The sequence below is a fragment of the Solanum lycopersicum genome, chromosome 11, assembly GCF_036512215.1.
Source record: "Solanum lycopersicum chromosome 11, SLM_r2.1".
NCBI lineage: Eukaryota > Viridiplantae > Streptophyta > Magnoliopsida > Solanales > Solanaceae > Solanum > Solanum lycopersicum.
This window is the reverse complement of record NC_090810.1, coordinates 55,610,334-55,637,222: the sequence shown is the minus strand read 5'-3', so window position 1 is coordinate 55,637,222 and position 26,889 is coordinate 55,610,334. Positions and strand designations below refer to the sequence as shown.

Genomic DNA, 26,889 nt, shown 5'->3' with positions numbered 1-26,889 from the left:
TATTTACCTCCCTTCCAATAATTGTTTCATAATCATCAACAATTGGCCATAATTACTTAATGACTAAGGTAAAATTTATGCTAAATAACATATGCATACATGTACACAAAATTAAAATTAGTTTCACATATTAGTGTAAATTATACACGTTTTAATCTAAAAATCTACTTCTAATAAAAACTTAATAGAAAGGATGAAAATAATTACCTTGACATCTTGAGATGAAAATATTGATTTTTCTCCTCCTTTTCCCTTTTCTTTTTTCCCTTTCTTTTCTTTTCTTCTCTGCCTTTTTTTTTCTTTTTCAAATCATTTTTTTTTCCTCAAATAAGCCGTCACAGGCTTTTTATAAGTTTAGGGCACTTTGCCCCTTTTCTTTTTATTTTATTTAATTTAATTAATTAATTAATTTCCTTTTCTTTTTTTTTTCATTATTATTAGCAACAAAAAAATCTTTTATTAAATCTAAAAATCGTGTCACTCATTCTTACAAGTCATATAAATTATTTATAAAATCTACTAAAAAGGTTAATATAAAAATAATAGTTGAAATTTCTAAAACGACTAAGAGGATCGTTACATATATAATTAATATTTAATCTCACTAAAAATAACTGTTATTATTTTTTAAGTTTTCTTCGAAAGAAACAAAGAATTAAAATTAGATATCTATTTATTTATTCAATAGAAAAATAATTATTATAAATATTTGTCAACCTAATACGGTGTTGGAACATTACCACAAATTTTAGGATTAATTTTTTATCTCACTAAAATAAATGATACCATTTTATATTGTTTTTGTTTATTTAAAAGATACAAATATTTAAAAATATATGTGCAGTTGTTTATCCAATAGAAAAATAACTATCATAATATTTGTCAAATTAATACAGTGTTGAACATTACCATAAACATTAGAATAAATATTTTAACTTATATATAATTAATAATTCATCTCACTAAAAAATAATGATACAATTTTTTTATTTTATTTTTTTAATTTGAAAGATAGAAAAAATTAAAATTAAATGGACAATCTTTTATCCAATAGAAAAATTACTATCATAAAAGTTTAATTACCCTTGTTGATAGAATTATATGAAATGAAAACTACATAATTTTAATTGCATATCCAATTGGTATATTATATGTTTACTAGCATTAAAAATAAAAATAAAAATTCTATAGTAAGTTATTGTATGATATTAAATTCAAATATAAGATTAATATATTAAAATAATTTAAAATTATAAGTACCAAATTTTCTAAAATCTCCGTGTAATCCACATTTTTCTTATAGTACAAATCATTGTTTTTATCAAATTTATTTACCAACAAATTGCTCAAAGTAATAATGTTGGCTTGTCTTGTTAGTCATATCAACGAAAAATGCAAGTTCAACGTGAGAAAATTGTGTGTACTATGTGAGAGGATTATAAATAAATATTGTATTTTTTACGAATATCTTATGTGATAGTGTATTATGAAATTTTATAAACTTTTGTTTATTTGATAAGATTGTATAAAAAATTGGGACAATTTTATAACTTATGGGGGGTTTTATATTTATGAGAAAACATATAACATAAAAATTTCAAATCACATGTTGAAATAAAATTTTAACTGCATTGCATGGCAAACGGGTCCTAGTGTCATAAACAAATTATAACTAAATTTTGATGAAAATATATATAAGATATTCAAAATTATTATTAAAATGTAATATATTATGTATGTATAATTTTAATATATATATATATATATATATATATATATATATATATATATATATAATTTGTCGGTTCGATTTGATTATTTTTTCAATTGTTTTAATTAAAATCAAAATCAGATCAAATGCTATCGATTTAAATAAATGTAAATTAAACCAAATCAAAACCAAATAAAATTATTTAATTTGATAGTTTAATTTAATTCAATTTTTTTAAATTTGAATTAGTTTTTATCCGAACCGTGAACACTAAAAATTGATGGTGACATGTTGAAGCTACACTAATGAGTTCAAGCTTAAAGTTGCTCATCCTCCTTGGTTGAACAAGTCAACTAGGATATGTGGAAAAGATAGAACTAATTAATTGGATTTTCATTTGTTTATTTATTAGTTGGTAAACTTTTGTATGGTGCAATTGTGATTTGTTAATTTCTCTACAGTTACTCTGTGCCTCCTTTTCACTCAAACTTATCTCTAGCTTTAATTTAAATCTATTCTGTGAGGATGAAATATATTTGCAACAATTACCATTCAGAGTGTTGAGTTATTTAGGCCATCCAAATCCAAGAAAGCAAAAAATTAAAGCAAGGGACTCTAATTATTCACAAGAGACAATTAGACCTCATCATTTGTTTCACTAAAAAGGAAAGTCTAAATAGTTATTTCAAGTCATTAAGTTTGATTTATTTTAAAGTGTATTTGTTTTTCTTATTTTACAACTCTTTAATGACATGATTAAGACGTATAATAAAGTCTTGATATCATTATGAAGTTTATTTAAAAATTTCTATAAAAATGACAGTTCACTCAATCAATTCACAATTACTATTTCAGTCGCAATTACCACACTACTCACAATCACTATTTTGGCCATATCAATCACCACCATCTGTCATCTACAACAATCATCCTCTACCCACCGACAATTATAACTACCGTCAATCACCAAAATGAATCATCCCCCCATTAACCATATTTGCAATCAACACCACCAATTATTAATTATTACATCCACCAATTACTATCAATGTTATCACCATTTGTCAATTATCATTCACTATTGTCATTAGTTATTAATATCATTCAATTACTAATTATCAGTCGTCATCACCATCAACTAAAGTTAATCATTATTGCCAACCAGTATACAATAAGATACTACTCTCAACCATCATCGTCAATCAAGACTATCCTAAATAGATACAAATAATCACCATCTTAGTCATCACCCCCACCAATTGCCATATAAAATTTTAAAGTATTTTATCGAATATTATAATATTAGATCAATTTAGTATTTTATATTTATTCCTTTTTTAAAACAAAGAAAATTTTTATAAATTCAAATATTAAAAAAAAAAAATCTTTAACTCTCAAGTATTCAAATCTTGATGTAATATCTTAATATTCAGATTAACACCACTAAATTTTGAGTTACATCTTGATATGAAAATAAATGAAGAGGTGATTAAGTGAAATGCTTAAGAGAGACAAATTAAATAAATAAAAGCTTAGACAAATACTATTACAATTATATCAAATATAATAATTTTCTTAAAGTGATCAATGTTTAAGATGACATGGTATATTTTATGATCCACTAATGAATTTAAAGAAAGACATTTTCTCAACCTCTAACTAATATCCAAATGCAAAGTTTACTCTCTCTCCTCAATCATCTCATTTTATCTTTTTTTGTCTTTCTCCTAGATTAACTCTCTTTCTCTTTTCTCTCTTTGTTTATTTGTTCATCATCATCTTCATAATAATTTTTCTTTTGCCCTTTTAGCTTAGTCCCCATAATACAATGGGGAACTGTTGTTCAAGGGGCCAACCTAATAATGATGATGATGATCATATTATGAGTAAAGAAAAATCCAATGATAATGATCAATCAAAAAGTTGTAATAATAATAATAATACTACACCACCAAAATCTCCTGACCCTTCTTCAAAACCATCTAAAAAATCCCCTATAGGTCCAGTATTAGGAAGACCAATGGAAGATGTTAAAAAGACATATTCAATAGGTAAAGAATTAGGAAGGGGTCAATTTGGTGTAACACATTTATGTACACATAAACAAAATGGTGAACAATTTGCATGTAAAACAATAGCAAAAAGGAAATTGGTTAATAAAGAAGATATTGAAGATGTTAAAAGGGAAGTACAAATAATGCATCATTTAACAGGTCAACAAAATATTGTTGAACTTAAAGGTGCTTATGAGGACAAACATTCAGTACATTTGGTTATGGAATTATGTGCTGGTGGTGAACTTTTTGATAGGATTATTACTAAAGGACATTATACTGAAAGGGCTGCTGCTACTTTGCTTAGAACTATTGTTCAAATTGTACATACTTGTCATTCTATGGGTGTTATTCATAGAGATCTCAAGCCTGAGAATTTTCTTCTTCTTAATAAAGATGAGGATTCACCTCTCAAGGCTACCGATTTCGGTCTTTCCGTCTTTTATAAACAAGGTACATATGTAAATCAGTTTTAACTTTTATACGCTGACAAATCATATTTAATATGCATGTCTATAGCACTGGTGCCCTAAGGGGATCGTTTTGTATAAATATATTCCAAGATAAGATATAGAAGATTACATTTTATCCTGCATTTGGTTAAGGGTTTCTCTGACTTCTTTAGTCACTTTTGCATCTATTGTATTTAGCAATGCCAGTAGCCTGGTGGGATTTGTGGAACCCGCTCATTGTATTGACTGGCCTAAAATCGTACTTGTCCGTGATGAAAGTCGGGATGAAACCTGTTTTCACTCAAAATCAATCAATTTAACTTATATACACTCATGAATTAATATAACATACATGCATGCATGTTTATATAACACTTAATATACCATACATGCATGCATGTTTACATAGAACTAGAGTGACTTAAGGAGTCTTTTGGTGTAAGGGATATATAGTAATCCCAAGATAAATATACATCTTATCCTGCATTTGGTTGGGGGTGTCTCTGACTTCTTTAGTCACTTTTGTATTTGTTGGATATATTTAGCAATGCCAACAGCCTGGTGAGAATTTAAGGAACCCACTCATTGTATTGACCCTCCTAAGACCTTACTTGTCCTTGATGAAAGTTGGAATGAAACATGTTCTCATTTAGAATCAACTCACTCTAAGGATTAGTTACTCTATGGAATTAGATTTTATTCCATTATTTAATGTACTGCAATGATGTGATAAGTTGTTCCATATATATAGTAAAGTCACTGTCTATTTCATCTCTCATACCAAACAAACCTTTAATGATGAAAGAGAATGAAGTAACAGAAGTTTGATAGTTATTCAGGTAGGGCCGATCAAGGGCTAATGTGACTAGTGATCAATAAGTGAAAACCACGAGAGATGCAAAGGGAAACCTATCATAGACTACACACTAGTCATTTCTTCTCATCCGTCTAAGTTGTGATGGACAAAAATATCTGATATATTGACCAATGAGATGGTAATAGGTGTGCACACAAACTAGCTTGGACACAAATTTTTATCTGGTGAATAAAATTATCTGATACATGTGTTAGTGAGATGTAACAGGTGTGCACACGAGCTAGCTCACACACTAATATTATATAGTAAAACTACAAAAAGAAAAAAGTAGTTAAGTGCTCTTTAATCTCATTTTTGTAAATGCATAAAACTATACTCCCTCTATTAATATTCAATTTTGTGTTGTACAGGAGATGTGTTTAAGGACATAGTGGGTAGTGCATATTACATTGCACCTGAAGTGTTGAAGAGAAGATATGGTCCAGAAGTTGATATATGGAGTGTTGGGGTTATGTTATATATTCTTCTTTCTGGTGTTCCTCCTTTTTGGGCAGGTATCATCATTCTCTTAATCGAGATCTCGATTTCGAGTTCTGAATATAAAAAAAATCTTGATAAGAATGGGTTCTATCCGACACATATCCGGATCAAGCCCTTTATTTATGTAGGATAAAAAATGCTAGTAATTAATTGTGTGTTAATCTTAAGTAAGATTGATTAGAGGTTAATTAATTAATAAATGATGATTTTAAAAATTTGTTTTTTTCTTTTAATTTCAGAAACTGAACATGGAATATTCAATGCAATATTGCGTGGACATATTGATTTTTCAAGTGATCCATGGCCTTCAATTTCACATGGTGCCAAAGATATTGTTAGGAAAATGTTGACTTCAGATCCCAAACAGAGGTTAACAGCAATCCAAGTGTTAAGTAAGTTAAATATTGTAAATTATATGTTACTTTCTCAAGTCTCATTTTACGTGATATTATTTGTCTTGTCATGATATTTAAGAAATTTTTTTAAAAAAAATTGTGGTTTCAAATAATGATTAAATATTTGTGTGAATGTAAATTATTTCGTCAAGGAGATAAAAAAAAATTAAAGTTAAATTATTTTTAATTATAGTAAAATAACACTCTTTTTAAAATGGACTAAAAAGAAATGAGTGTCATGTAAAATGGGATTAAGGAGTATTAGATAAAAACTATTCACCCTTTTGTGTAATATCTTATCAATGTTAAATGAGTTTAACTTATGTATATAATGGGTTGTGTTGGGATAATCAAAATTTGTTACTTTTAATTAAAGATTTCGGGAAGAGGTGAAGCCGAATGGGTTCATAATTCTAGTTTTTTAACCTTTTAGGTTCTAAATATCAATAGATTTCTAAAGACAAAGTAAAAATTTAAACGGAAGTTATTGAATTTTGCTAAACTCTGAACTTGGTTTTAACTCATAATCTCCTCTAATTTTGAATATGCATAAGTATACACTTAAATTTGTATAAAATTAAATAAATAAGCACATACGTACTACGTGGCATCCTACATGACAATTTGCATCCTGCACGTATTATGCCACGTAGGATCTAGTATTAACTTGTTCAACTTTATACGAATTTAATTGTTTATTTGAGCATATCCAAAAATGAAATATATAAATATAAAATAAGGTCAAGTTAAAGGGTAAATTTATGTATTATACCAAAAATAAATACATATAGATGAAAAATTCATTGGAGCATATATTACTTGATTTATGAATAAATATGTATATGAATTCAGATCATCCATGGATCAAGGAGGATGGAGATGCACCAGATACACCACTTGACAATGCTGTTTTAAGTAGACTCAAACAATTTAGAGCCATGAACAATTTCAAGAAAGTTGCTCTCCGGGTAATGAAATTGCTTTTTTTTCTCTTTTAAATTGAAGCATGTTCATTTAAAGTTGATCTATACATATTACGTTAAAGTAAAATTTTGAGAAAATCGGCTAATGAAACCCCCCCCCCCCTTTTTTTTTCCCTTTTAAATAGGAGCATATTTCATTGAAACTTGTTATATATATATAGATGTTACGTCAATGTAAAATTTCAAAAAGTTATTCTTCCGGTAATGAAATCCTTTTTTTCCCTTTCAAATGGAAATCATTAAATAGGTATATATGAAAAGAATTTTAAGATAGTAAAAATTTATCATAAAAGCATTTTGCATTTACAGTTGATGTATAAATGCAACGTCAGAGTAAAATTGTAAGAAAGTTGCTCTCCGAGTAATGAATTCCTCCCCCCCCCCCCCTAAAAATTGAAACATATTTCATTTAAAGTTAATCTATAGATGTTACGTCAAAGTAAAATTTAATTTTGAAGAAAGTTGTTCTCCGGCTAATGAAACCCTCTCGCCTTTTCAAATAGAAGCATATTACATTTAAAGTTGATGTATAAATGTTACGTCAAAGTAAAATTTCAAAAAGTTTCTCTTCGAGTAATGAACCCCCTTTCCTTCTTTCAAGTGAAAGCATATATTTCATTTGAAGTTAATGCATAAATGTTACGTCAAAGTAAAATCTCAAGAAATTTCTCTCCAGATATTTCAAGATCATGAAAAATTACATAAAATCTTGTGAATAAACTCTTCTTTTAAAAAATATATATATATAATTTCACCTTTAATTTTTTTTTTAATGTGAAACAAAAGTATTTACTTGGAGAGAAAATATGTTATAGGTTATTGCAGGATGTTTATCAGAGGAAGAAATAATGGGATTAAAGCAAATGTTCAAAAGTATGGATGCTGATAATAGTGGAGCAATAACACTTGAGGAGCTAAAACAAGGACTTGCCAAACAAGGAACTAAATTATCTGATTATGAAATTCAACAATTAATGGAAGCTGTAAGTCCTCTAATTAATTTTTTTTTTTATATCAAACACAAAATTATTAATATATTTTAATATTCATAACCTTTTTACCCTCCTAAATTATAAGTGATAGCTAATCATTGCACTTAGCAAATTTACAATTGAATTAGTTTAGAATTTTTAAAAAGACCTAAAATTTGGAATTTATTGATAAGTGATGTTGAATCGATCGATATCTAATTAAAATGGTGATTGTTCTGTTATTACAAAAAGATAATTATTTGTGTTGAAAGACGGAACAAATTTTAAAATTTATCATTTTTTTAAAATTCATCTGAGATCGGCTCAAGTAGTTAAGCTTTATATTGTACAACAGACGACACCCAAGAAAATGATTTGAAATATAAAAATTGTATCAGGACAACTAATTTTACTCGAAATAATATATATATACACACACACACACACACTTTCTCTCTTCACTTTTACTTGTCCAATTTAGACTTTGCACCTCTCTTAAGAAATAGTGATTAATATGTATATATTTATCATTAAATTTATGTTAATTGATGTATAATTTTATATCATTAGAAATTATTTGAGAAATAAATAATTAATGCCCTCTCGATATATTAAAAGTGACAAATAAATATATATCTATATATTTTTACTATGGACAAATAAAAGTAAATAAAAGTAAAGGAATGAAGCAGTTGATAATTAGAATAAATATTTAATTACCATCTAAAAATCTTTCAAATTAGTATTATGAAAAAAAAGAAGGTGCAAGTTACTTCTTTATTGTAATATATTGATTTTTTTTTTTTGTATACATTGAAAAAAATTAATAAATTAGGCTGATGCTGATGGAAATGGAACCATAGATTATGAAGAATTTATTACAGCAACAATGCACATGAACAGAATGGACAAAGAAGAACATCTTTACACAGCATTCCAATATTTTGACAAGGATAATAGTGGGTAAGTTTACCGTATACTTGAATCGAACTACATATATCTGAATAATTAAAATTTATTATAATGTCTTAATATTATTGATGTTTATATAATATTCCTTCATTCACTGCTATTTTCATAATCCGTCATCATTAACTATTGTCGTTGCTGACCATCATATCGGTCATAATCATCACTAGCCACTGTCTACATTCATCATCACCAACCACTATCAGAACAACAACCAATCACGTTCGACAATCATCATTATATCACAAACCATTATCATAATTCATCATCTCTTTTAACTATCACTATAATCCACCACGATAGTTAGCCGCCGTCAACACCAATTATCACCATCAACCACTATTGCTAGACACTATATATCGCCACTAGCTAATGCCCACAACAACATCATTAGCTAAATACATTATTCCTAGTTGATACCCACAACAATACCATATAACTTTTTAAGTGATACAATACTAGATTAATTCAGTATTTTGATACATAAATATTTATTAAATTTTTAAAAAATAGAAAATCTTATATTTTCAAATATGTTCCAAAAACAAAAAGTATTCAAATCTTAAATTATTATTATTTTTACCCTCTTCTAGATTTTAATTTTTTAAATATTTTCAGGTACATCACAATAGAAGAGTTAGAGCAAGCTTTAAGAGAATTTGGTATTGATGATGGAAAGGACATACAAGATATTGTTGCTGAAGTTGACTCAAATAATGTAAAATTTGAAACACTCCCATTTTTTTTAATCATATTATCAATTAATATTTATCATAATTATTATACACATATAATAACCGTATAAATTATTTAATTATGAATTTTTTTATATTCTAATGATTTAATTCTTATTGTGCAGGATGGTCGAATTAATTATGATGAATTTGCAGCTATGATGAGAAAAGGAAGTCCAGAAACAACAGCAAATATAAAAAAAAGAAGGGAGTCATTTGTCGTATAAATTTTCATAGTGAATATTTTTTAACAAAAAAAATCAAGATTAAAAAAATATTTTTTCCAAAGTTTGATACTTGAGAAAGATCAAAGATTAATTTTGTAAAAAACATTCATGATGTTTTAAAATTTCATGAATGTTTAATGTATATTGTTACTATCATTTTTCCTAAAATCAATTTTTTTGTAAAAGATATGAGAATTTAAAACTCATGAGTACTCTATTGGGATTCTGCTAAAGAGTCTAAAAAGAGTTCATAATTTGTGTATACAATTAATATAAATCTTTTTGTTAATAGATACTTAAAATTTATAAGTACAAATCAATTTCTTTATAAAAAAAACTAATTTTTCTAGAAAAAATGTTTTCAAAAGATATTGACCAGCAAAGCAATAATAAGTCATCAAATATTCTCCTCCTTACCAAACACACCCCCAACTCTTATACTATGATAAGAAAATCGACCTTACAGTTAAAATTAAATCTCAAACCTAACTCAGCACGATATTCAACGTTGCAGTGAGAATTACCCCAAAAAACATATATAAGGGGAGAACACTTGATCCCTCAACCTATATGAGGCAATATAAGAAAATTAAGAAGACAAGAACTTAAATTTCAACAATATATGACTTGGAGCTACCAGCTGTACAAATAATTATCCACAAAAGCATTCAAACTGATTAACTGTTGACATAAAGATTCAAACCTTACAAACAACATTCAGAAAGTTAGACCAGTTACAAGTTTTACTTACTTAACATAAGCACTGCAAAAGTAAAATTACCACCACAAAGAAAGGACATTAACCCCCAACTACAAGAGAGAAAGACACGAGAAGGACGATTTCAAGAAGTTAACAAGACGGAGAGAGAGAGAGAGAGAAACGAAACAATTTGAGCAGCTAAATAGCACTGTACATAAATTACAGCACAGGAAGTGTCTCCAGCTTTCCTTTTTCCCCCCACAGGTGTTGGATCCTTATGGAACCAACGGCATTTGATTATTCCCACAGAGAATAGTTTGTTTATTGGAAAATGTCAATCCATTTCAACCGGAGCGCTTAGATAACCTGTCTACAAAAGCTGTGACCAAAACCAACCCCATCCAATTATATGTAGCAAAAGAATGCTCTGAAGTAAAACCAAACCTACTTAATGATCGCATGCACGAGGCAATAGATTGAATAGCCTCTCACCGGTGAACTTTTTGTGATCCATGTCCAAACACCATTAGCAACGGAGCAATTAAATAACGATCAGAGTGGCTTAACTTGCCACTTTCAGGAATTTGTGTTCTTCTTTTCTTCAAGAACAGAACCTTCCTTGAGTGCAATTTGTGCCTCATTTTCCCTTCCAAGTGCAAAGAGAGAAGCAGCTTGTAAATACGAAGCAACATGCCATACAGGAGATATTACTTGTGCCTGTACTGCATCATTGAGGGCTTCCAGTGGCATATCATTCATGAGATAAGACAGACTACGCCGTGCATACACAGTTGGGGAGACCATAGTTCCAACATCGATAAACTGCAAAACCAACCCAAGTATTAAAATGAGTGATGCATTTAAAATTAGATTAGATGTACTCTTCACGCACTCATTAATAATCTTGAGAACATGTTATCATCTCTTTAGACCATTTTGTTACTATATTGAATGTATGAAGTTTTAGACTACAAACATTTATCTCGTCTAAGAACACACATCTGAAAAGTACCCAACTCAGAACCTCAAGTTTGCAAGAGGTCTTGCTACTCATATTCAAACCCAAGTGAGATGATTAAAAGTATTATAACCCGTGGCAACTGAACCTATCAAAGAGGAGTGAGGACCATGAATTTCTTACCAGTGTATAGCATTCGATGGCGGCCTTAGCATCTTTGTGCCTGAAAGCAGAATCACCCTTTTTCTTGGAGTTCAACGTTTCCTGCATCTGATTTGTCCACATCTGGAATGAAAGCTGCAGGCAACATTAAAAAAGCGAGGTCATCATGAGACTTTGATAATTGGCTCCAAAAATGCACAATAACTTGGATTTGATTATCCATTTGAACAAATAATAAGTTACCAAAAGAAAATTGTTTTAACACCTGAGTAAATTCCTCTCCTAAGTGTCTCACATGTTGGAGAAGTGGGCACAATTATTCAATAGGCATTGGGAAGTTAAGGTAATAAGTAAAAGAAGTAAGTCATAAGTACATCATATTTTTCTCCACTGTTTCTGACTGTAGGGAAGGCAACAGGGGGGGCGAAGTGGTTCACGTCTCATTTTTTTTCCCAGGTTAACATTTGAATTTTCCTTTTCTTTTTTATTATCTCTAGAAGAAAAAAAGTGGAGTAAATATGAGTTCAGAAATTGGGACAGAATAAGAAAAAGCTACTAATAAAAATGAAGTTTCAAGACTACCGGTATATATAAACAACAAATTATTTGGGGCGGGTAGAAAACAACAAATTGTGCTATGCAGGGTGGGCTGAAATATTAGCGGGTTTGCTCCGCAACCGCACCATTTGTGAACCCTATTTCTGAGAACTTCCTTTGCAACAGGCTATTTTTCCTAGAGGACACTTGTTTAGACCAAATACAAATCAATTTGTGTTGAAAAATCCACTCATCCGGACAACCTCTCAAGATGAAGGCACAACATTGAGAAGAACCTTTATAACAGCATCGAGAAGCTCTCTGGTTGTTATGATTCCTTAATACGACGGAAATCACTACGAACCAAATCATAGAAAAAGGATAAGAGGCAGGTGGAAAAAAATGTGAGGCCCCTTCTCATGCACACATGTATAAGCAGGGATAAGAGGATAAAAGATCCTCAAATGGTTGAGGCTAAAAGTGTGACTCAATGTGTTGAAGATAAAACACTGAAAGGGAATGTGTGTACAAGATGAGGACATTGATTCCTCAAAATAATTACTGATAGACAAACCTCAGTAGCTGCTCCTTCATCGTCTTTGTACCCAAGCTGTTCTAAAATCTCATGGATGGCTGTTAGATCCATTCTCAAGCAGGCTTCACCAAGTGGAGACAGAGGCATAGTTCCACCATCACGTGAGATACCCATCAAAGCATGAGAAGGAACCTGCAAAAACAAGTATCGTTACTTTGATCTCTGACAATTTACAGTCAGTAATATGAACAATAATATAACCTAAAATGCTTTTTACCTTATCCAAATTCCTGGTTTTTACTAACTTAACTAATAAGACTAGGACCAAATTAACAGAGAATTAAATGCATTCACCAATGTTGCATCACGAGTGTACAATATAATGGGCATCAAGCAATCCTTGGATATATCGTACAGATAGCTTTTTACAGCTTCAAGTGACACGATAACACCAGAAGAAAAGTTAAATAGATACATAAAAGCATTAAATTAGGCTTTCAATATTATTTTTGATAATCAAGATATCCCCAACGGCCAGCTGGGATACGGTTCGAAACTAGCTGGATATTGGACCCCATCTACCCTTCTCCACTTAAATGTCAGGTCTTGTTCACAGCAAGGTTCAAACTCACATTGTGTTCTTACTAAGAGACTGAATCCGTGGGAGCATTAGGCACTAAATATTTTAAAATGGTATAGTTACAAATCATATTTTTCGCAAAAACTTGGAAAGAGTATGCCACTGACGGCAATAACAACTTCCACACCCAATATAAGGCACTTCATGTGTCAACCTTTCCTAAATTTCCAGTTCAAACAAACTGGAAATCACTGCAAATTTTTATGTCAGGGAAATTTATGAGTGATCCCATTATATAATAACAAAAGGACATATCACAATCAGGGTGTGCTTATTAGTTGTTACACACACTAAAGAAATTCAACCACTACGTATCAGCTTCTGACTAATGACCATCCACAATATTATGTCTACCAAACTGCTTTATCATATCTATTTTCACTGTTATAGAGCTCTCAACAAAAAAAGCAGCTTGAAGGGCAAACTTATATAAAGAGAATAGCTGCAGAAACAAAAGCTGAGAGCTAAAACCAGAAAAGCACACAAGGACAAAAGAGCTATGCAATCCATCCCCAGCGGGATATTTTAGACAATATGGAGAAGGAACAGAAGACATAAACTTCAGTCCCACATTTGGAAAGCAAGTTGTCTAATGAACCTTTTTTCAAAGCAAGCTGTCTTATGAACCTTTCTTCTTCCTTTGCTACCAAGAAACCCCCGATGGCTACAGGCCCTAAGTTTGAAACATCGGAAATAATGGGGGGACGCCTCTACCCCTCTCCACTTACACCACCTTTGGTCTGTGGTAGTGTTCAAACCTGAGACGTGCACCGAATCCACACATCATATGTTTCCCTCTTCCCACTAGAGAAAAATCTTGGGGGCCTATTTATAAACCTATTTAGGTGCCGTAAGCTTGCTGATGTAAATCATTTTTCGGATATTGTCAAATCCAATTTTAATTAAGAATCTTTTCCTTCCGTACATTTTGGATCCTTGTACACCAACTAATGAAAGTTTCACTTGATCAAAAGAGAGAAAGAAGAGCACGTAGGTAGAGAAACAAATATCAAACACAGCAGAAACTAAAGATAAGTAATAGATAGTAACATCAGAACAAGAAAAAGCACAACCTCGGTCTCTTTCTGAAGAGGAAATAAAGCAGCAACCAGTGACTTTGGATTTGGCCGCTCACGTGGCTCGTACTGCAGACATCTTGAAGCTATCCTTACCAATTCAGTCCCATCATCAGAAGAAAATTGACCTTCCAAGCAAGAATCCGTAAGCATCTGAAGATTCCGGTCTTTAATCAGATCAAGGGCCTGACAAAAACAGATACAGTATTAGAAGGGAAAAGTAACTGGCCAACAACCACATATCCTTTATCATAAACAGTTTTGATATAATTGATCCTACTTTACAACCATTTAGTAGCCGTAGTACCGCTTGACTTCAACAATCAATGAAACCAATCCCCCCACCCCACCACAACCCCAAAACACACACACACAACCAAATTGAATTTGATGCCTGATCAACGCTATTTTGCCAAGCTTGAAGTTCTCATTTTTCATGTTTACAGGTAAGAACAATAAAATTATATGATACAAATTAATGAATCAACATGAATCAGACTGTTCAGATACTTCCAACGAGCAGTCTAGTTCTCATTTTTCATGTTTACAGGTAAGAACAATAAAATTATATAATACAAATTAATGAATCAACATGATTCAGACTGTTCAGATACTTCCAACGAGCAGTCTAAGCGTCACTACTGAGATTGAACAAGATAGTTTACCAAAGAAAAGGAGAGGCGGGAATAGGAAAAGATGAAAAGGAATCAGATGTTCATGGGGGTGTTGGTAATGGTTTCTTCTAGGAACCTAGTCGATGAAGACAGCCATGTATTACGAGAGTCTAGAAATTAGAACGGAGTTTTGTTGTACAAACAGCTCCAGTGTGTCCACTGCATATAGGGAGAACAAAACAGCCAGGATTTCTCTATTTAGGGAACTATATTATATTGTGTGTCAAGGCACTCACAGAGCCCATATGTTAACAATCTGTTCTTGCATCCTACTGCTATTTTGCCCGTATAAAAATGAGGTGCAAACCAGTATGAGGCAACATTAAAACCAGTAATCTTAGTCCAGCCCTCCATGGGATAAAATGCAGCCAGATAGAGTTCACTGGAGCTCACAGCAGGAATAAGCATCAAAGCCTTTCTTTTTCTGGGGTAGGTGAAGAGAGTGTATCAGTATCTCCAGAGTTCAAACAAATTGAAAATTACTATCTCTCCTAATCAACAGTATCTTCAAACCCATAACTGCCTTAGACCAAAAAGATATCTCATTCATATAAAAAGATGGATTGGACATAAACTAGGACGAAAGAAGCACTAAAACGTCATGTTTTCTTGTCCCAAAAAAAAAAGTAAAGCAATATTATCTTCAATTAGCAGAAAAGAGCATACATGGCTTGGAGGAATATGTTTTCCACTGAGAAGGTCAAGCAAGAGTGTTCCGAAGCTATACATGACACTCTCCGGGGTGATTCTCCCTGCAAAAATTTCAGAATAACTGAGTGAACCATAATAATTTCAACAACTCATAGCCAGAAATATTATTAATGTCATAGAGAGAAGCAATTATTCCTAATAAATTACAGCAATTAGCTAAATGAACAAACCAATGCCACAAAGGTAAAAGTTGCTTGTAAAGAAGGCACCCCTTCAACTTTCTAAGTCAACAAAGAAATATAATCAAACAAGCTAAATGAACAAACCAATGCCACAAAGGTAAAAGTTACTTGTAAAGAAGGCACCCCTTCAACTTTCTAAGTCAACAAAGAAATATAATCAAACAATCTACTGGGAACAGGCAAGAGGCAGTAAAATCACTCGGCTCCTCCCTAAACCCCCCTCCTCTTCCTCTTAAGAAGGGAGTTAAAATAACAAAAATTAAGGTCATCAAGCAAAGACTGTCATGAAGAGCAGGATACCTAACAAAGTTTCATGCTTTTTATGGTTAATGGTTAAGGAAGCAGTCCTTACAGAGGACAATGCCATGAAGAGGGATAACCCTGTACCAGTTAACCTTCTCAAAAAAAAGAGTGATAACCTTGTGTTCCAGGTGTTTCCTATGTGGTTAAACAGCTGAGACTGTCAACCATCTATTTTTACATTGCAAGTACACTCAACAACTATGGAGACTATTTCTCAGCCTTAAAAGGCATTTCCTGGACCATGCCTAGGAAAGTGACTGAGGCCTTAATGAGTTGGGAGGAAGAAGGGGTCCATGCATAGGACAGAGGTAGATGGATAATTATCTATAGTGCTATATGGTGGGCTATCTGGAAAGAGAGGAGTTCAAGATGTTCTGAGAGCATTGTGAACAATGTGCAGAAAGTTAAACTTAACTGCATTCTTCTTTTAGTTTGTTGGTGTAATCAGTTATACTCAAATGACACTTATCTCTATTATTTATGTTCTAGACTCAATTTAACCATGGAGAAGTGAAGTGAGGAGTAGACTTGAATATAAGGTTTCAATACAACCCATGTATTGTTTTGTGATACAATACAAAGTTACCAAGTTCAAAGAAAAGGTCATCAAACAGAGCATTTTTTTTAACCTGGTAACTTTGTATTATTTCACAAAGCAGTACATAAGTTGTACAATAAAACCTTATATACAAGTGAACTCTGCTCTTCTGAAAGAATTACTTTGACACATCATACTTTTAGGTTGTCGTTTAAGACTGACACCTTTTATATGTTCAATATAAATGGAGTAGGTTCAAGTATAACCATGCTTGTTAGACATCAAGAGTCTGAAATGAGAAACCACGTAAATCTAAGAATGGATCTATAGCCACTTTAAGACTTTCAGATGGATTTAAAAGAGATTCTACAAGATCAACCATAACTAGCTCACCACTTGAAAATGAGTCGGCAGGTCGATTTACATCTTCCCCTGAATGCTAAACATGTAGCACCTATTATTATGCATGATCCTCTCCTCTTCCTCAAGAATCGATTTATTTTTATGACCAGTTCCGAAACTCAGGGGATGACAGATCGACCCTCTATATCCTTGTGACCAATATATCAAGATTGCACATCAAATTTGAATTTGTGACATGCACCTAACATTAAATGTGGCTTTATACTACCTTTGCCTTTTGAATCAGAGCCTTGGGGATTGGTAATTTGGTATATTTATAAAGTTTTTGGGAAGTTCTTTAATTATGACTTAATAAAAAATATTGCCATATAAACTTTTTAATCGATAAATGGTAAGAGGGCAGCCTGATGCACTGCGTTCACGCGGGGTCCAGGGGCTTGGACAAATGGAAGGAATTCACCTAATGTCTTTTGTCACCACTGGGATTTGAACCTGAGACCTCACCTCATGGCTTGGCCTAATACTGTCTGTTGGAGAAATCACCTAATACTATAGCCTTTCTACATGTTCGGCTTTTTATGTCTTTCAAAAAAATTTAGCATGCTTCACTTCAATTGCTCCAAGTTTGGCCAATAACCGTAAAATATTGTTGGAAGGCTGTTAGATTAGCTTATTATTTGCATCACTCTCCTTTTATCTATTTAAAAAGTTCAACCAAAAGAAGCTATTTGTCAAAGTTTACCTTTGTAGTTTTAGTACTTTGGAGCTAAATTTATAAACTACTTCATGCAGAAGAGATAAGTGATGTTTCCAAAGACCCCAAAAGTAACTAATCCCTGGAACTGTAGCAGAGTAGACGAGTGCTGTTCTCTTCTAGCCAAGTCTTGGTGGGCTGTTACACCACTACGTATGTGGGTGGAAAGTAGCATTATCTTTAAAGAATGTAAGATATATACACCGGCAGTATAAGAAACTTTTATACCATCAGATCACCTTTACCTATTGTAGTAGGTAAATACAAATACCATATATTAGGCAGGCTTACCAGTAGATTTTATTTGGGTTTCCTGATAATGTAAAGAACTCTACAAACCGACTATGTCTATAGCTTAAAAACTCATCTTTAAATTGGTCCAGTACGCGCAAGTTGGCCTGGATACCACCATACTAATTGAAAAGAAGTAGTTGTATGACAAACAACTACATCATTTAATGTCCTGCTTAGTTGCTTAACATTTTGCTTTTTGGATGACCATGGTGTCCGGGCCAGCTTTCACGCACTACAGGTAACTATGTCCACCAAGGCTAGGGCAGATGAAGAATCACCTAGTTTTTTTTATAAAAAAAAACTGATTTTTTTTTTAAAAAAAAAAATCACCTAGTGTTTTTGTCTCCATTGAGTTTTGAAAACGTAACATTTTGCTTCCGAACACTTTTAGCTGTTTAAGAAATTTCAATAACGTATATATCTGGTAAAGCTGTAACAGGTAACACAACTGCTACTGATAGATAGATGCAATAAGGAGAAAAGTTACTGCGAAGACAGTTAACTCTTATATATATATATATATAAGAGTTTACTGTCTACGCAAACCTTACCCCTATTGCATGGAGGTAGAGGGTTTTCCCAACAGACCCTCGGCTCGAGAACGCACAACAGACCAGTTAAAAGAAAAATACTAAAGTAAAGAGATCATAGAAGACAATAGGGAAAGCATAACATAGCATCAAAAAATAGGAACAATAACAATGCACTACCTTTAACTATTACAAATTGAAAATATGATGTATATAGAGGTACCTGTCCTCAAATATTCAGGAGGAGTAAATGCCAAGTTTGTGCTGTAACTTTTTCCATCTCGACTATTTTTCATCAAACCAAAGCAAGAGAGACGGGGGTCGCCTTCCTGAGAAATAGACAATTGGTAGATCATTAGAAGCACTCAAATCCTTAAATCCGTAAAATTTGATACTTACCAATGACCATCAAAATAAATGACCAGGGCACTAGGTACTTACTTCATCAAATAATATTCTATATGCATTAAGATCATGATAAAGTGCCCTCCCTCTGATTGTACAATACTCGAGAGCCTGTGCAAGATACAAAGCCACCCTTAACCGCATTGCCCATTTCATGGGTTGTGTCTCCCCTGGATATGTAAATACAATAAGTCAACTGAAACTTCACCGATCACAAAGAAAAATATGTTCCCTTAGAATCTTTAAGAAAGTTGTGATTTTCATTTATCTTCGTTAAAGAAGTAAGAAGATATGTGTTCCCATCTCATTCAATCTCATTTTACATTTATTGACTTTCTAGGTGAAGTTCGAATTTCATTATTAGGTTTACTTAAATACTCAAATTGTCTAGACAAGTGATGGGGGTAAAAGAGGCAAATTGTATATCAACATACCATAATAATCAATCAACTTTGCCAATAATTTCAAATCAGTTCAGTTTGACCATAATCATCCTTGTCCCTTTTCCCTTGAATTCTACCAAGTTACTGCATCCTATCTTCTCAAAATTTGGATCCGACTCTTGATCACACACTAGAACTACTATAGAAAATCAACCATGGTTGAGCCATCCAACATAGAGTAACCTCACAACGATTTTCTTAGGGCTACATATAGCTTGCAGGTAACACCAGGGCAACAGCAGTACACGATATTTGAGAAACAGATCAAAGAGAACAATAAGTTGGGACTTAAACCATGGATCTGCATGAGTTTTTACTCGTTTACCTCACTTGTGGATAAGTTCACCAGCAGTATACAAGATGAGGTTTCATGGTGGTATGTGCTGACAATACTGTGTTAATTGATGAAGCTAGTGAAGGAGTCAATCAAAAATTGAAACTATGAAAAAGGTCACTCTAGAAATAAAGGTTTTTTTACGAATAAGAAAGAAGAATATGTGCACTGCAGGTTGAACCTCAATAAACAGAAAGAGTGAAGTGAATTAGGTGAGGTTGTGAAACTTAAATAGACAACTAAGACATCTAGACTTAGTAGTGAAAACGTAACACAATTAAAATAGGATGACGGAAAGGAAGGAGTATATGTGATATGAAGATACCTAACAAAATAAACATAATGCGAAAGAGAATGGTCGAGTCATATGGCTATAAATGTTAAGCTTTTAGTATGGGACCTTAGTATGGGAATGAATGTTATGCCTTTAAAGCTCAATATACCCATAGCATGAATGTTGTTAAGTGCAAATGTTAATACAAATGTCAGGTTGGAGAAGATAGAAATATCACATTAGACAGAGTTGAAGTAGCATATATAGAAGATAGAATGATTTTCTCAAAATGAAAAACATATAGAAGATAGAATGAGAGAAAGCCTAATATAGTCATGTCTTATGTAGTCTTACCGGTGCAAAGTTGTGGCACTACCGTGATTAAACTTATTCAAAGAGGACAAATAATTCCTAAACAATAGTCTCTTCACTCCAGTTAGAAACATGTATACCATGGGACAAATCACAAATGTGAAAAGTATCAAACTTTCAGTTTTTTTAAAAAAAATCAGAAGACCTCCAAGATTCTTAAGTTTATCTTAGAATCATTATTAATTGCTGGAATTATGAGCCCAAATAGAGCTGAATCGACATTACGATTTATATAGCTGACCTCAACCGCTTTGGGATAGAGATTACTTTAGTGATTGATTGACAGTATAAAAGCACAAGTCAAAAAGAAGTTAAAAAGATTTCTAATATTCAGACCATAGAGCAATTAAAAGGGGAGCCAGACACTATAGCTCAGCTAAGGAGGGGTAGCAATAGTGGTATCACAGGCCTTGTTAGGTGCACTAGTATGGTGGTCGAAGAAAAGGACAAGTACAATTCTTAACAATAAAGCCCTTGAATTGTACATCTTCATTTATGAATACAATTTATTTTGTTTGCTTTTACTTTTTTCTGATATATTTCCATGATTCTACCTAGGTAGGGGTCAAATCTGCCTACTACTACCCTCTCTGGACCCCACTTGTATTACACTGGGTATGTTGTATATTCCAATAATTACTGCAACCTACTATGAACTTTTTAAAACGAGTAAAGCAATGGTACGAGGGTCATAACTAGGATGGAAAACAGAATTTAAATGTAAAATGAACTTACAGTGAAAGAGATGCTTTGCAAGTGTCTCATTGGGCATAAATTCTGCCACAAGCAACCTCTCATCACCTTCGCAACAACAACCAAGAAGATTTGCTAACCTATTGTTGCGGAGTTGACCAACTGATCTGGCTTCTTCCTGAAGTTCATGATTTGGAGGATAACAAGAAGGAAGTTAAAGTCTATTGCTTAAACAATGTAAAGCAGGAAAACGACAAGATACTCAATTTCAAGCTATTTAAACATCGAACCGTACATGCACTAACGACAAAAAATAAGACATGTAAAAGCGTCGTACTTCACTTTTGCATTTATGGATCAGTTGTCTCATATAAGAAACAACTGGAATGATGCTTTTAAATAACAGGACAGCTTAAGATCTCCAACATTCTCTATTTCCTTTCCTATTCATTGTTATTTTCCTTTTGCAATGAAACATTTTATCACCAAATGTTAGCCGAAAGGAAAACAATTATATCATTTTAGATAACATAAATATATAAACTTAAATACCTGATGGAATTAAATAAATGCGCTTTATGAATAACTTACTAAGAACTGTCGGGAATCAGGCCATGCAGATCTATTAAAGCGTTTGACAGCAACTCTCCTCTGGTTCTCTAACTTTCCTTTATAAACAACATTAGGAGCTTTTTCACCATGTTCTGAAACTATATTCTCTACAGCAAATCCAGAAGTAGATATTCTCAGCTGCTCAACAGTAAACTCGCGGAATGTAGGCAAATCACTAACTTCAGCTCTTTCTTCATCACCTATTAGAAGAATGAAAACCGACAAAAACATTTACACAATAACAAAAAAAGAAGGAATTGAAAACCGAAAAATTTACGATTCTGAATGAAATGCCCTTGGATGATGATAGAAAAATACCAAGACAAGCTTCACATACCAGGATTCTGAGCCTCATGAACAGGACCATTCTGTCCACTCCAGCAACACGAGGCGAGTTTAGAAGACTCACAGCCCATTCTACTACCCGCCCTACTTTAGAGATATAACTGCAACTTGTTTGTTTGTATCACAACCACCACATGTTCTTCAGCTTAGAAGATCTGCATTTAAGTGATAAAAAGTTTTTTCCATTACAATTACATCCTGATTATTATAAATATATCCATATCATTAAACTAGAAACAGAAAGATGAGGTTAAAGACTCGCAATACAACTGTTAGCCATACAGAATTTCAGGTGTACACCCCAAAACATCATACAAAAGTTCATTGAATCTGCTATCCACAGCTCAAACAAACAACAAGCACACAACAGCCCATTCAATTAGCAATCCACAACTCGAAGATGGGGGACAGAAATTCCAAACACACAGGAACTTCACTAGACATCAAAAAGGTTAAAAAAAACCCAGACAACAAGAATCATACACATCACATTTCAGCTACATCACAAGTAAAGCAAAAAATCAAAAATTGGAATCATGAAAAAAAAGAGTGTAAACCCAAACAAATAAAAAAGGTACCTTTAGCATAGATTCAAAAAAATTCAGTCAATCCAAACACTTGCTATTCACATAACCAATGAATACCCCAAAGCCACAAACTTCCTCCCCAAATCCAATCAAGAACCAAAAAGCTCCCCTTTTTCAACTGAATCAACACACACCAATTCCAAACCACCCTGAAAAATTCATCATACAAGTCAACCCCAAGTCAAAAATCAAATCTTTTCAAGCTAATACACAAAAACCAAGTCTAAAAACCACAAAAACCACCAAGAACAAAAACCCCACATACAAAAACACATCAATCTTCAAAAGGGTTCAAAGATAAACACACATATATCAAAAAAAAAACAATCATTAACAAACCAAAAGCACCTTTCTTTAAGATTGATTGATTCAAAAAAGTGCAGCAGATAAATCTCTTGAGAGAGAGATCAAGAAAAGTGAAAATGGAGTCAGGTGAAGAAGAGCATATATATATATAGTAAAGAGGATAGAGAGAGAGAGATGTGAATAGAGAAAAAGAAAAAAATAAAAGATGTGTTTTGTACAGATCCCTTTTCAGTGTGTGTACATATTACTCAGTTACTACTAGGACAACTACTACTAAGTATAACGTGTACTATTTTTCCTGCTTTTTTTTCCTGATTTTCCACCGACATTAAACCCCCTTTTTCTCCTCATATTTTTTTTTTCTAAGACACCAAACACCATAATCTATTGTCTATCCATCTGGCCTTGGCCACAAAACTAAGATAATTCAAGTTTTGGTATTATAATAACATTGCATAAAAGGTCTTGGGGTAATAATATTTACTTCATTCTATGAAATCAACTTCTTCTTTCTTTTATTTTTTCATTCGGAAATAGTCTCATTACCTGCTCAAAGTAGTAATAAGCTCTGTGTACAGTCTATCCTTCTTAATTCTCATTTTGTGAAATTTCACTAATTACGTTATTGTTGTTGTTGTAATAAACTCTATGTACAGTTTATCCTTTTTAAATCTCACTTTATGAAATTTCACGAATTACGTTATTGTTGTTATTGTTAAGTACTTCCTCTGTCTCATTTTATGTGACACTTATCATTTTTCGAGAGTCAAATAATTTAACTTTAACCGGACATTTGCGTATGAAATTTTTAAATTTTTTGAAATGAAATTTATATATTTGTAAACTACGTAAAGAGTATGATAAGTCATAATAATTGATAATTCAAAATGTTAAAAGCATCTGTGAAAAACTTATAGTAAAAAATAGACTTGTTTGAATCTCGAAATTCGAAAAGTGTCACATAAAATGAAACGGAGGGAATAGTCTTTTTTTTCTTTTTATAGTCGAAATTTTCACCAGCTATGAAATGTTTGCTTATGAAAAATAGCACTTGAAAAGTTGGGAAATTTTGATAATAACATCAATAATGACATATTTAGTGTAGTTTTATAAATGAGCTTTGAATTTTGGAGAGGTCGGTACACATATAAATGTTATTCCTATCTTGACTGATAAAGAGATTGCTTCTGATAATTCCTCGACAAAAATTGAGTGATATTTAATCTGAGACTAATAGTTATTGAAACTTACTTAAGTGATGTTATTACTATAATATTTAAGATATGTCAAAAAATGATTAAACTGTCATTAACTGAAAAGTCAATGTATAACTCGGTTGATAGTTACAGTACAAGCATTTTGATTATATTAAGTGAATGTGAATTTTATGAGTTGTTAATTATTATTTTTTAAATTTAAAGTGGTTTACGCGGGAATTCATTCCTTCTGTTTTATGAGTTCCTTGTATAATAGAGCAATTGAGGACGAATTTTAAGTTTTCTATGAAAGAAAAATTGATAAGCGAACTTTGTTATAATCACTATTTTACTATCACTGACTAATTCACCGGGGGATTGAAGCGATACTAATAACCTTAATAATAAAGATTGAAAAGTTGTTTTAAATCTCAAATGCAACCAAACTAACTAGATTGATCATAATATCGTGAAACCTAATTAATCTTATTGTACTTTCTAGATGATGTAACTTTTGCATTTGATATATTTTGAGATATTTATTGAAAATTTTGCAATTGATTTAGGTTGACTCATACATATCTTTTACTTATGAACGATAGAAGTTTCTTGCATTAAGATTCGCCTGTGTAGTTAAATTTGTATATCTTCGTGTTATTTTAGGTGACAACCAAGCAATTTTTATTTTTTATTTTTTTGAATGGAAGGATAATACCAATTCAAAAGAGTGTCATGGAAAAATAGAGACCATTCATATAGCTATGAATAGCTTCATCTAGGTCTCTTATAGGTATGAAATCTCTCAATTATTGAATAAGCTCTATTAAATGATTGTTACTAAGAGAGTCAAATATGACCCAAAATTTAATGGTCCTCTCAATTCACCCACAATCTTGTGAGTTGGACACAAAATAATTTGTATTGGTAGATTTTAGCTCAATTCCATATAATCTAGTGATCTCCAACTTACTTCAATTCTAATCCATTTTTAGTTTTACTTTATTTGAATTTACTACTTGAAATTTATTTTAGGTCAGGGCTCCGTTCGATGAAAAAAGTTTCAAATTGGGGTTAGGTCTCAGAGTTCGAGTCACAAGTCAGGTTTGGATTTCGACTCAAAGGTGGATTTCAAATTTTGGGTCTCGATTTAGGATTGGGTCATAATTGAGTGTCAAAACTCATATCAAGATCAAGTCTCAAGTCGAGGCTTGGGTCCTAGGTCAGGGTTGATTCTCGAGGCTTAGGGCTCGGGTCTTAAGTTAGGATCGAGTCTCGAATTTCAAATTCTTAGTCAACGTCAGGTCTTAATTGGGGTTGGATCCTAGGTCTCATGTCTAGGTCAAGGTCGAGGGTCGGGGCTCGAGTCTTGGGCCCAACCTGAGTCAAATCTTGAGTTGAGTCACGAATCTTAGGTCAGCATTTGGATCCCAAGTCTATGGTTGAGGTACCGAGTCAGAGTTGGGTACTTCTTCTCCTTTTTTAGATCCTCAAGGTTGAGGATCGGGCCTCGATCCAAGATTGGAAGTTTCGTGTGTCAGGATCGGGTCTCATTCATAAGCTAGGGTTAGGTGTCGTGTCCTTAAATCGATGCTACTAACTTATACTATTTTCTAATGATAAATTATTTACTTGTCTCAAATTATACAATGTGTTTGAAATATTTTAAGATGAATTACTTGTGCAAATTTCATTTTTAACACTATTGATAGTTTGGTAGAACATAATAAAAATACCAATTTTGGGATGAAATCTCCATCGAATATTTTTGAACATTAAATGAGATATAAAGTCGATGGCTTTCATTTATTACAAATTTGATTTGATTTGGTCTTATAAAAATAACTTTTTTTCTCTAACATAATTAAGAAAGGCCTATTAATTTCCCTTTTGGGTTGACTTTCAACATCTATAATATGCTATTAAATGTGTGTGGTATAACAAGAAATATATTTTCAGTTTTGCCACTTTGATGTTAGTTTATTTGCTTAGTTCTTCCGCAATTAATTTTTATTTGTTCATTTTGAATTTTACACGTTTTTTTTAAAGAAATAGTGATTAAGTTGAATATTATATCCCAATATTCATATTTGTTGATAAATAGCTTCAGATTTAGGAAAATGATTTGAAGAATTAATGGTGAGCGTAAAATGAATTTATAAAAATTTTGATATGTTAAAAATGATAATCAAAATAGAAATAACAAAGAAAGTATTTATGTCATCCTGAATCACATATTTAAACACAATTAGGAAATAAGTGGGTTGAGTCATAATTTGGAATTAAGTTAGCAACGTAATTTATGATTTTAATTTAATCACGTATAAATGTTATATAAAAGAAAATTGTAAATTAACTACCTCAGAAATTAAAAAGAGGATTACAAAATAGAGAATCAAATCTTCACCAATGAGTTGAAACTTTAGATAACTAACTAATTAAAATAAAATAATATTCTCTCTATTCCATTTTATTAAAAATAGATTACTCATAGTACTTGTCATATTAAAAAATG

General features: G+C 31.9%; 2 protein-coding genes across 3 annotated transcripts; one reads left to right on the top strand and one right to left on the bottom strand.

Moving 5' to 3' along the window:
* The first annotated feature begins 2,445 nt into the window (after positions 1-2,445).
* On the top strand, positions 2,446-10,142 carry LOC101261579 (calcium-dependent protein kinase 17-like). The gene is made up of 8 exons (XM_004250847.5): positions 2,446-4,218; positions 5,445-5,588; positions 5,814-5,966; positions 6,822-6,937; positions 7,768-7,935; positions 8,759-8,886; positions 9,511-9,610; positions 9,752-10,142. The coding sequence occupies exons 1-8, from the start codon at positions 3,540-3,542 to the stop codon at positions 9,851-9,853; spliced, it is 1,590 nt and encodes a 529-aa protein (XP_004250895.2). The 5' UTR covers positions 2,446-3,539; the 3' UTR covers positions 9,854-10,142.
* Positions 10,143-10,505: 363 nt separating this feature from the next.
* LOC543567 (serine/threonine-protein kinase BSK7) lies at positions 10,506-23,562 on the bottom strand. Of its 2 annotated transcripts, XM_010314938.4 has the most exons (12): positions 23,224-23,562; positions 22,867-23,024; positions 22,281-22,443; positions 21,923-22,143; positions 21,374-21,509; positions 19,252-19,385; positions 19,034-19,139; positions 15,802-15,887; positions 14,459-14,647; positions 12,785-12,937; positions 11,695-11,808; positions 10,506-11,375 (listed from the first exon to the last, which is right to left on the bottom strand). In XM_010314938.4, the coding sequence occupies exons 3-12, from the start codon at positions 22,357-22,359 to the stop codon at positions 11,130-11,132; spliced, it is 1,464 nt and encodes a 487-aa protein (XP_010313240.1). In that variant the 5' UTR covers positions 22,360-22,443; positions 22,867-23,024; positions 23,224-23,562; the 3' UTR covers positions 10,506-11,129. The 2 variants fall into 2 exon arrangements, with proteins under 2 accessions (XP_010313240.1, XP_004250894.1); XM_004250846.5 differs by lacking the exon at positions 22,867-23,024 and having other exon boundaries at positions 23,224-23,450.
* Between the last annotated feature and the right edge of the window lie 3,327 nt (positions 23,563-26,889).